At 45.0% G+C, this 12,273-nt stretch overlaps 1 protein-coding gene across 1 annotated transcript in view; it reads left to right on the top strand.

Moving 5' to 3' along the window:
- LOC138745188 (uncharacterized) overlaps nucleotides 1-331 on the top strand; it is a 41,924-nt gene extending 41,593 nt beyond the window's left edge. The window contains exon 15 of the mRNA XM_069902246.1: nucleotides 223-331. Coding sequence (XP_069758347.1) covers nucleotides 223-331 — 109 coding nt within the window. The remainder of the gene's footprint in view (nucleotides 1-222) is intronic.
- Nucleotides 332-12,273: the final 11,942 nt, after the last annotated feature.

Consider the following 12,273-nt stretch of genomic DNA (forward strand, 5'->3'; position numbering starts at 1 on the left):
TTGTACTTTTAACAAGCCCAAATCTTAATGTTCAAGATTCTATTTATTGTCATGTAAGAGAAGCAGTGTTAAATATTACATGAAAATTGCTTTTATCTGCTGTAAGGCATATTTGCCATCAGCAGAAATTGCCTGAAGCACCTACTGCAGTTAGAGTTCCACCCCCCCCCCCCCCCACACCCCCGCAGAATTGATGAATTCCCATGGATTTGCCTCTTGCAGCCAGAGTCCAGTCCAAACCATCGGCAATCCGAGCTCCGGATCTGAACCTCCGTTGACACTAGGAACCCTTCAACACCCTTGGCACTCTCTCGCTTCCCATTTCAGATGACTGGTACCCCTTCAGCCAGTTTCAAGCCACGCCTCCAGTAGTCCGCCGCCGGGCACGAGTCCCTTGACTGCAGTGTCCTGGGGGTTCCTCGCCTCGCGTAACCAAGTCACGAACTGTCGACAAGGGGTGTGCGGCATTTGCCATGAGATGTCAGGGCTTGTTAAAAATGTGGCGATTTGCCTTGGCTCAGATTGGGGCCCAAAAGTGGTGCTTCCATTGTGGTCCCCTCTCCATCGGAGAGACTGGGCACAGACTGGGAGATCGCTTTGTTGAGCACCTCAGCTCTGTCTGCCACAATAGCGGGGATCTCCCAGTGGCCACCCACTTCAGTTCTCCATTCCATTCCCTTGCTGACATATCCGTCCATGGTCTCGTGCACTGCCAGACTGAAACCACCCAAAAATTGGAGAAACAATGTCTCCTCTTCCGTCTGGGTGCCCTCCAACTGGATGGCATTAATATCGACCTCTCTGTCCGTCTCCTCTCTCCTTTGTCTCCTTTCACAGAGCCAAAATCATTCCTCACTTTTCCTTCTATAATATCCAGTTAACATTTATGGCTGCTGGTCTAGGTTCTTTGCATGCCCCGTGCTTCACTGCCACCCCCCCCCCCCAACTCCTTAAGATACTGCCTGCTTTTTGCTTGCACCTTGAAGGACTCGGGCTCAATATATTGGTGATCTAGTCTTGCCTCCCGTGGCTGCTGTGAGACCGGCTGAATTTCTCCAGCATTTCTGTGTGTTTTAATTTAAAATCGGATTTCCCTTCCCCCCCCCCCCCCCCCCCACCAATTCTGAACAAATTGCCAATATTCAGATGTCATTCAAAGTAAATTTTATCCATTTCAAGTACACTAGCACGGTTAGTGCAAGGCCTTTACAGTGCCAGCGATCGAGACCAGACCTGGGTTCGAATCCCACGCTGTCTGTACCTTCTCCCAGAGACTAAGTGGGCTCTGGTTTCCTCCAACCCTTCAAAAAGGTACCGGGGTGTGGGTTAATGGGGTTGTAGGGCACTACCGGTAACCAAAGAGACAAGCTGAGGGAACGAAAATGCACAGAAGAACCTTGCTGGTCCGGATCCAGGTATAGGGATGGTGGCAAGGGAAAAGGTGGCTCGACCTTTAAGGCCCAGGACCACAGGGGAGGAGTCATAGGGTAGAGTCAACAATAACTATATACAATGGAGAAAACATTAACACTACAGGGTGTAAAATGGGCAGCACGGATTTGGAGGGCCGAATTGGCCTGTTACAGTGATGTATGCCTAATTTTTAAAAAGTTATTAAATTTAAACCATCCAATCCCCATGAGGAACCTTAACATGAGCAGTGCCCCATTCAATATGTCACATTACCACCAGGTGAACAGTGGGGGAGGGGAGTGACTGTCAGTGACAGGGTGGGACAGCTTGGGATGGTGAAGACTATGTAGATTGAGGGGAGATGTAAATTTACCCTTTCAATGGTTTACAGCAAGTTTTATTTGTGAAATATATACACTTAGAGTGTTAGATTAGTTGTTTTAAATTTGCAGTAGACCTAATACCAGGGGGTGGGGGGGTGTGTGTTTGTTGTGAATGTGTGTGGTGGGGTGGGGGGGGCACTTGGGATGGGCCTGGGAGCCAAGGGGGCGGAACCCCCGTGTTAGTCGGGCAAAGTGCAGAAATGAGTGAAGATTTTAATGGTGGATGCAGTGTTTTTTGCATTTACAGTGAATGCTTTTGTTTTAAAACCAGATAAAGCAGGAAAGTTACAGACTCCGCGAAGGATATGCTGATTTTTCCTTTCAATCTTGAATATTGTTGACCAAAATCTGGAGCAGTCAAAGATTAAATTGGAGCTGGTTTCCTACTCTTCAAGGAAGAGAAACCTGCCTGGGATTGGTGCTGAGGTCAAAACATCGACTGTCAAAATTCCCCAGGATCTATTGTCTCTATTTAATCCTTGGCGATTGAATTCTGTAGCCATTTGAGCCCCGTTTTCCAACATTATTGGCCCGACCCTTACACAAACCCCTCGTCATTACAAGGGCTGGGCCAGTAACAAAATGGATTCATTTGTTCCGTTTCTGCAATTAAAAAAAAAATCACGACTGCTTTCCTCCCCTGTTTCATTCCCCAAATTGTCATTCAGGCTTAAAATTGCAATGAAAAGTAGACTGAAGTTGTGGGTGAGTGAACGCCAAATAGGCACGCGTGTGAGGCACACTGACCGTTGGTCGTCTTGGTTCGGACATGCACTATTTTAACTGGGTTACAAGTGGATGCTTTCCTCTTGAGTGGGAAAGGATTTTTTTTTCTTTGCAATTTGGAACCATCCCAATGGAGTCTCAGTGTTGAAACTGTATCTGGAAGCTTGTATTAGTTTGCCAGATCAGGAACAATGCAGCTATTGTTTAAAGGCGGTTGGAGGAAGTTTTCAATTGGAAGTTAATAATAAGCACTTTGAACTAAATGACTTGTGTAATCCGCTTAGAATGGAGATATAAAGAAAAATCCTTGGTGGGTGGCATGAAAGTTGCCTGTGGTGTGTATTCCTTTCCCTTCCAGTGTCTGCAAGGTGCAGTAGTCATACTTAGAAGTTGAGCTTTGTTGCACGAGAAGGTAAAAAATGCTCTGCCCGAGCCAAAGGATTCAGGTGTAAATAATTTGGGTTTAATACACAAATCTATTCGAGTTCTTTCCTTGCATGTGAGCACGTTCAATATTTTGTACATTTTTAATGCTCTATTTTTGAGGATTTCCCCTGGACAAGCTGTTGGGTTTAAGAGATGCGATTTGGAAGGCTTAGAACAAGTTATACTGGGGAAAATATTCTGTCGGTGGATCCCAGTGTGTTCATGGATAGGGTTGGGCACTGGATCTGGATTTGGCTATTCGGCAACCAGGGGAATGAGAAGGAGATGATCGTTTCCCAGTATAGATGTGCACATATTCCAATGCAATACGTCAAACCCAGTGTAGCTGGGCGTTTAACAATGGAACGTTTAACCCTCTCAGATCAATGACCACCCAACAGCTCCTCTTTTTCAAAAGTGGGGCAGGATGAATTGAAGTGTAGTCACAGTCGCTCAAATTGTTCATCAGCTACCTTGGCCAACGCTGTTTTGTCACGTTGCTTTTCCTTCTTGAATTGTGTTATTCAATGATGTCGATTTTGTACATATAAAGCTCCTAATTCAAAATTTGTAGCTCGTGGTCCAGTACATTTTTGCATAGTGAAGTTGGATATTAGTTGAATTTTAACTTTTTAATAAAGTGCAAACTTTGGAAATATGAAGGATATTCAGTTAGTTGAGTGTTTTTCATTTTTGCTGCCACTTTCAGTCACCCTGAACATGGGAGAAATCCAGACCTACAACACCAACAAGCCCAGCTTCTCTGTGCCAAGCAGCTTGCCCTCCGTCTTTAGAAATGGAAGGGTGCCAGACCATGATCTTTCCCCACAGTTTCTGCATCCCTTGGTAGATCCTCCCACAGGCTGGGATGAGCCTGCTCACAGCCTTCCCCCATTGGCTAACGAACCTACAGTGGACCAAAGAGCCTTTTGCAGATGGGAATCCTGCAGATGCATCCTTCTGCCAAAGGTTTTGCCCGTTGGCACCAGAGGCCTGTTAGACGTACATCACGGTAGTAAGCCCTTCTGGCCCCGTGAACCTGTGCTGCTCAATTAACCTCGTACATTTTCTTTTGGAAAGGTGGGAGGAAACTGGTGTTCCTGGAGGAAACACGTACAGATATAGGGAAAGCGTACAAAATGGCCTTCCAGACAACGCCTGATTCTGACCCGGGGGGCTGATCTGTAGTAGCTTTGCATGGATAGTACTGCCCTCAAGGCCACGTTGAGGAAGTTTAAAAAGATTCCACTGATGCAATGAGGAAAAGTCAGGGCAACAGAGAAAAGGGAATGAGCCCTGATTCTGGGACAGAAAATGCCGGACATGGTTTGCGTAGCAGTTGGTGCAAAGCTATCACACTGCCAGAGACCCAGGTTCCAACGCGGCACCAACTGTAGGGAGTCTGGAGGTTCTCCCTGTCTACGTGGGCTTCCTGCCCCTCTCCAGAAATAAAAAGAGTGGGGTTTGGAAGTTGCATTTGGAGAGCATAGGGTTGTGGCCTGTTACTGTGCTGTACGTTTAAATTTAGAAATGAGGCACTGCAATTGCAGGAGGAACTCAGCAGTTCAATCTCAGCGTCTGCGCTTTTGTTTCCGATCATGTGACCTGCCAAGTAAGTCCAGCAATTGTGGTTTTCATACTCTTTCTTTCCACTCGTATACACTAGTTTTCCCTATCCCATAGGGATTAGTAAGGGGTGGCTTAAGGTGGGATGTGGGTGGAAAGGATTGAAAAATCATTGCTTTAAGCCAGGGGTGTCAAACTCAAATTCACAGAGGGCCAAAATTAAAAACTTGGACTAAGTCGAGGGCCGAACTAAATATTTATTGAAAATTTTCAACAACATCTGCATGTTTTCTCTTCTTTCAACATATGTAATGTTAAACTTTTTCTTATTAAAATAAATGTTTAATAATAGTTTTGGATAAACTCTTTCCAGAAGCATTAACAAATGAGAAATAAAATATTCAATAAATAATATTTCTCTATAGAGGATTTGTCAAATGTTGCTAGTGTGCTGTCGAATAGTAAAATCTGAGGGCTATTGAGAATGTGGGAGAATAACATGATTCCTGAAACAATCAAATGGGTGACTGATTGTGGGCATGAACTCTAGCAGGGTTATTTGCCATGCCCTTTTTCCATTGGTACAGATATCCTTTGATTTACACACTTTTCAAGTTTTATGCCTAATGAGCTTGTATCCAGGTGCAGGACCATTTTTAACCAGGAATATATTGATCACTGTGACATGAAACTATTGGAAGATCGTTTTATCCTGAGATTAAAGTTCCTAATCCTTACTCAGGCCTGTGTGCGGGAGGGCGGGGTTTGCGGGCGATCGGGTTGGACAACGACAGTGCGGGGGCATCGGCTCTCGCTGCAGGGCGGTATCTCGGCGGATCAGCGGCCCCGTCACCGTGAGTCGCGGGTCGGCCTGCGGCAGGGAGGGGGAGTGGGCAACGGTCCTGGCGAGGTCAGGCCCGAGGCCTCCTGTTCCGGGCGCTGGGAAGCGGCATTGGCTTCCCTTGACACCGGCCAGGCCCCAAAACCAGAGTCCACGGTGAGACCCTGCAACGTAAACAGAGGAGGGGGTGCGATTAGCGGGCTGACGCCAATGCATTTTGGGATTTATAATATTAGCTGTGCATGCGCTATACTGGCGCAGCGGCCAGCGAGTCACCTCTAATACATTTTTGAAATGATCTTGCGGGCCAAATATAATTAAATTTGGCCCACGAGCCAGAGTTTGACATGTGTGCTTTAAGCGTCCCTCGTTGACTCGTTATGTGCGTTGTTTCATAACTCCAAAGGAAATGGGCCATTGACAATTTTTATCAAGCAAAATATTTCAGTAACATTTGGGTCTAGAGCAGTGATTCTCAACCTTCCCTTCCCACCCACATTCCATCTTAAGCCATCCCTTACTAATCACAGAGCACCGACGGCATCGGGGTGACTTAAAGTGGGATGTGAGTGGGAAGAAAATGTTTGAGCACCGCTCAGTGGGCTTGGTCTTTGGTCTTCTGTCCTGAAGAAGTCCAAATTTATTGTCAGAGTTATACATGACATCACATTCAAAGCAGAGATTCTATTCACAGTGGGCCAGGCAGAATTTCTAAATTATCGGTCACTGCCTACAAAGAAGGAAATGCAGACCAACTTGGCAGAATCAGAAATATAAATATTCAGATTGGAGTAAAGTCTGCTTGCTCAAGAATCAAGAGTAGCAGCTGTTCCTGAACCCGGGGGGAGGGGCGGGTGCAAGACTTGTGGCCCCTACACCTCTTGGCAGCAGCGAGAACAGAGCGAGTGCTGGGTGGCGCGGATCCTTGATGATAGCCGCTGCCCTCCGATGGCAGTGCTCCCCATAGATGTTCTCGACATTGGCGAGGGCTTTGCTTGTGCTTTACTGGGCTGTATCCGCTACCCTCTTGAGGGGGCTTCTGCTCTGAGGTATTGTGTGCCCCCATACTAGCCTGTGACGCAGCCGGTCCGCACACTTCTGTAGAAGTTTGCCAGGGTTTCTTGCTACGTACAGCACCTCTGCAAACTCCTGAGCTGGCGCTGGCATGCTTTCTTCATGATGGTGGGTTCAAGAAAGTCTCAAAGATGGGGACAGCCAGGAATTTTTATCACTGCTGATTTTCCCAACAGATCATCTCAATCTGAAATGCTGGCTGTTTTAGATCTAGACCTCCAGCGCTGCAACAGGCCCATGCTGCCAAATTAACTTGCAACCCCAGTGTACTTTGAATGGTGGGACAAAACCCACACAGATACCATGTGACAGAGTATATAGATATGTTTCTGGGAGATAAATTGGGAAAGGTTTGTTAGAGTAGGTCACATGCAAACACTTTAAAACAGATCTTATTTGAAAGACTGGAGACATAGTGGCTTCTCACACCTTTTTGCAAGAGCTTTGAAGAGTGCTCGAGAGACGCCACTAATGGATTATTGTTTATCAGGGCAACAGATGAAAGAGCAGGCTGGAGCCGTTGCTGTCGGGAAGGAGAATTTGCTGTTGTTAGAGGGTCATGTCGTTTTGTAAGCAGAGAGAGTCAAACAGGCTTTCTCTCAGTTTCAGTGTGAGAGAGAAGCAGAGATCACTTACAGCCAGGAGAAGTTGCTGGGACTGAAACGGGAAAAGCTGGCAAGGAGCCCCAGTGTGGAAGATGGCCTAGTCACAGCTTTTGTGGTTCATGCAAGAGGAGGGGACTGGCTGTCTTAATATTTCACTTGGAATAAGAGAAACAAAAAGGAACTCGGTGGTGACCTGAAAGAGAGAGGTTATCATCTGGAGAACCCCAAAGGGGCAGGTTTTGTCAACAAGACAAGTGGAAGTTCTGGAACAACAAATCTCTCTGAAAACTGACAAGAACCTTTCTGAGTCGTAACCATTGACCTTTCGAGCACCAAAGCCTGGTGAACTTTACACATGTTGAATTCTGTGCACGATAATAAGAATTGCCTGCAACCAGTGAACTTGAAGGAATGAGAAGTGAGATTGGATGGTGAACCCAAGAACTTTTCTGATCTTACACCCACATTACGCACACGTGCACTTAGAATTGGGGGGGGGGGGGGTTAAGTGAGTTAATAGTGATAAGTTAAAGTGTGATTCTGTTTTCATGTTTAAAGATAGTTTAAAGCAACTTTTGTTTAAGTAACCATTGGTCTTGGTGAATATCTACTGCTGCTGGGTTTATGGGTCCTATAGGCTCGTAACAACAGGAAAAACGTACAAACTCCTTACATTCAAATCCAGGTCACTGGCACAGCGTTGTGCTAAATGTTACGCTAACATGCCATTTTCTTCCCAGAGGTTGGTTGCTTCAGCATTCTCTTGTGGCCGCATTTGATTTTGTTTGCTAGCTGTTATGCACCCCTCTCTTCCAATCCGGATCCCCAATATCCCTTGAAAACCAAGGTTCCCTATGCCTGATAATTTTGCCTTTAATCCTGGCAGGAACATACAAATACTGTACTCTCAAAATTTCACCTTTTAAGCTCCTCCACTTTCCTCGCACGTCATTGCCTGAAAACAAATGATCCCAATCCATCTATTCTGGATCTTTTCTCATTTCCTCAAAGTTGGCCTTTTTGGAATCTCAACCTGAGGACCAGACTCGCCCTTCTCCACAATTATCTTGAAACTAATGGCATTATCATCACTGGACCCAAAATGTTCCCCTACACAAACCTTTGTCACCTCTCCTGTCTTATTCCCTGATATATATATCGCACTCTCTCTAGTTGGTGCCACTAGATGTTGATTTTTTTAAATTATGTTAAAATTTTCAGCCATGTAATTATAATTGAACAGGGTCAATACTTTAAAAATTGCAAGGATTACATAATATTGACCCCCCCCCCTCCCCACTATAAAGTTATAATAATAGATAGTTATATAAAATAATTATAGAAAAAGAAAGAAAAGATATTATCGAGATTGCATAAAAGATTCGTTCACACACTGGGATCTTGGTGTTTATCTTAAAGGACTTCAGGGAAGAAGATTATTAGAGGACTTGAGGCCGGAAGTACAATTTTACATATTTAACCCTAAACTTTGCATATATGGGCTCCAAATTTGAACAAAAGTTGAATATTTATTTCTCAAATTTTCTCCAAAGGTATACAACTTTGAATTTCCGAAAGCTATCTTTCCATATCCAAATGTGCACTTGATTTCCAAGTCACTGCAATTCCCACTAAAGTTATTTTAATAAATTTGACTTGATAAAATTATGGTTTTAATTCTGGTCTTGTTCCTTCAGTATTCTCCAAACAAAAACCAATCGGGATTTTGTGCAGGAGCAATACCAAAAATCTGTTCTTAAAAAGAACTTTCCTAAATCCATCCAAAAAGTTCCAACTTTGGCACATGACCAAGTCGAGAGGGAAAATGTTCCTATTTCTTCACCACATCTAAAACATTTATCTGATAAATGGAGCATAACTATATCTAACATCTATAACTTGTCATACAGTCTTGGCAGAGTTCTGCCATCTTATCTCATCAATTATAATATTTAAATCAACCTCCCATTTCTGTCTAAATTTATGTATTCCATTTTTAATAGTACCTGCTTGTAATAGAAGATGCATGTATAAATACATTTCTTAGTATAACCTGTCCTGATGAACCTCTTCTGGCCCGCGATATAATTATATTTGGCCCGCAAGATCATTTCAAAAATGTATTAGAGGTGGCCCGCTGGCCGCCGCGCCAGTATAGCGCATGCACAGCTAATACTATAAATCCCAGAATGCATTGGCGTCAGCCTGCTAATCGCCCCCACCTCCTCTGTTTACGTTGCAGGGTCTCACCGTGGACTCTGGTTTTGGGACCTGGCCGGTGTCAGGGGAAGCCAAGGCCGCTTCCCAGCGCCCGGAACCGGAGGCCTCGGGCCTGACCTCGCCAGGACCGTTGCCCACTCCCCCTCCCTGCCGCAGGCCGACTCGCGACTCACGGTGACGGGGCCGCTGATCCGCAGAGATGCCGCCCTGCAGCGAGAGCCGATGCCCCCGCACTGTCGTTGTCCAACCCGATCGCCCGCAAACCCCGCCCTCCCGCACACAGGCCTGAGTAAGGATTAGGAACTTTAATCTCAGGATAAAACGATCTTCCAATAGTTTCATGTCACAGTGATCAATATATTCCTGGTTAAAAATGGTCCTGCACCTGGATACAAGCTCATTAGGCATAAAACTTGAAAAGTGTGTAAATCAAAGGATATCTGTACCAATGGAAACAGGGCATGGCAAATAACCCTGCTAGAGTTCATGCCCACAATCAGTCACCCATTGGATTGTTTCAGGAATCATGTTATTCTCCCACATTCTCAATAGCCCTCAGATTTTACTATTCGACAGCACACTAGCAACATTTGACAAATCCTCTATAGAGAAATATTATTTATTGAATATTTTATTTCTCATTTGTTAATGCTTCTGGAAAGAGTTTATCCAAAACTATTATTAAACATTTATTTTAATAAGAAAAAGTTTAACATTACATATGTTGAAAGAAGAGAAAACATGCAGATGTTGTTGAAAATTTTCAATAAATATTTAGTTCGGCCCTCGACTTAGTCCAAGTTTTTAATTTTGGCCCTCCGTGAATTTGAGTTTGACACCCCTGCTCTAGACCAACTTCATTATTGAATGCAGATTAGAAAATACTGGCTAAAATATTGGCAAACAGAGTCACTAAATGATTGCCTAAACTAATAAACATGGACCAGACAGGACATGTTTAAAAAGAGACAGTCGGCTGATAGTGTAGCCAGATTCAAAAAAAGGAGGAAAAATCCAACACCCAACCCCAACCCACCAATTTTCCCCTGCAACCGCTGCAACCGTGTCTGCCTGTCCCGCATCAGACTTGTCAGCCACAAACGAGCCTGCAGCTGAAATTGGCAGAGGAATTTATTTATAAATAACATTCAAAGTTATTTACTGGAGTGACGGAGGCACTTTTGCTTAAAAGCTTGATTACCATTTGGAACAAGATAAATACTGAAATAGGAAAAAAAGAATGTATATCACCTAAAACACCTTTTATGCAAAACAATCTTTGTACCTTTTTACGTATGATGACCCATTTTTAAATGTTTAGTTTCACAATGGTTTTAAAAAATGTAGAAGATTGTTATGGACAAGGTCAATTGATGTCGTTTCACTCGTTAAGAAATAAATATGGAATTACTTGAAATACATTCTTTTGCTATCCTCAGCTGAGGGGATATTTGCGGGGGGAAAAGATACCTCAATGTTATTTGATTTAGAGACCTTTCCTGAACACAGTTGACAAACTCAAAGCCATCCAGCCCTTCTATAGCATGGGAGTCCCAGAGTAGAAATTAAAATCTCCTACTATCACAACTTTGTTTCCTGCAGCTGTCCCTGCTCTTCCAATTCTCGCTGACTGTTCGGGCGGCCTACAATAGCGTCATCCTACCTTTCCCATTCCTCAGCTCCACCCATGTAGTAACTACCTCTGGTCGGTCCAGCCTGAGCACAGCCTTGATATTTTCCTTGGCGCTCAATGCCCCTCCTCCCCCATTCTATCGTGTCTCAAAGCAACGGAAGCCTGGAACGTTCAACTGCCAGTTCTGCCCCTCCCGCAACCCAAGTTTCACTGATGGTCACAAGGTCGTGGTGACTCCACCTAAGCCCCCTCTCCTTGCCACTCAACTTCTCCAGTCCCAGCAACTTCCAACTGAGTCTCCCTTCCCAATTCATCGACTCCCTTCCTCAAGCCGGGTGACCAGAATAGTGCACTGGTCTCCCCAACGCCTTGTGTGACTGAATCATGTTGCTTTGAGATAGATGCCAACTCTTTGAACAGGTTCAGTCCGACAGGAGGATGCCTTTTACTTTGCATTTGTACCTATTTACAGGAACACTTTGCAGATACACGGGCTCTGGTTTGGAATGCTGGAAGGTGATGAAAGACTTTCTAGATTTCACAGCCTTCTTAAAACCAGCTGAAGCGGTTCCTTCAGTACTTAGCTGCCAAATTACTCATTGCATGGGTGTACCCATGGATAATATTGCTGGTGTAAGTATTATTTACCGTTGAGGCGTTGCCAGCAGCTTCCTCATCAGGGTCACTTATCTCTACATAATGGTTGTCTCAATGGAATAGACACGGGAACCCTGCCCACACCCTCATGCTTTAATAGGGTTCGGGGGCTTCCAGGACCACATGCGACTATGATCCATTAGAGCATTAGAGCTTGTTGTATCTCATCACGGGTAACTGGAGGAAGAGAAGCTGGCTCGATAGAAGCAGCAGTGGGAGCAGAAGGCACAGTTGGGCCAGGAGGACTCAACAGCTGGGGAAGATGTTCCCCTGCCTTCCTCTTAGAAAGGGCATAAAGGACCGCGGTAGGTTTCCCATCAATATCACTTTTAGGTACGCCTAACTTTAACAAGGTTAGAAAAAGGTCCTTTCTTGTCGGTCCGTTATGAGCAGCAGGCCCTCTCCTTTCATCCTGCTTGTCTGATTTAACCTGGGTTGTACATGAGTGGATTTTACCTCCCAACTCTAATTCTCTAAGCCCAGATAAGGCGTGCACCGCCTCAGACACAGGGTGTCCAATTAGCGGACTAGTTACGGACAGAACCAGTCCCCGTACAGTGGGTGGGCGGAACGAACCAATCTGGTATGCATTCCGGCTGTGAATATCTCTTCATCAGGGCTCCCCCCGTGTACTCACAGCCTCAAATGCCCTGCGTACAAAGCAGAGGCCAGGGCCTGTTGACGAATTACTGCTATGCCCTCCTCTGGGGTGCCCCAATTGTTCTGTAA

This window comes from Narcine bancroftii, chromosome 11 (assembly GCF_036971445.1).
Source record: "Narcine bancroftii isolate sNarBan1 chromosome 11, sNarBan1.hap1, whole genome shotgun sequence".
NCBI classification, from domain to species: domain Eukaryota; kingdom Metazoa; phylum Chordata; class Chondrichthyes; order Torpediniformes; family Narcinidae; genus Narcine; species Narcine bancroftii.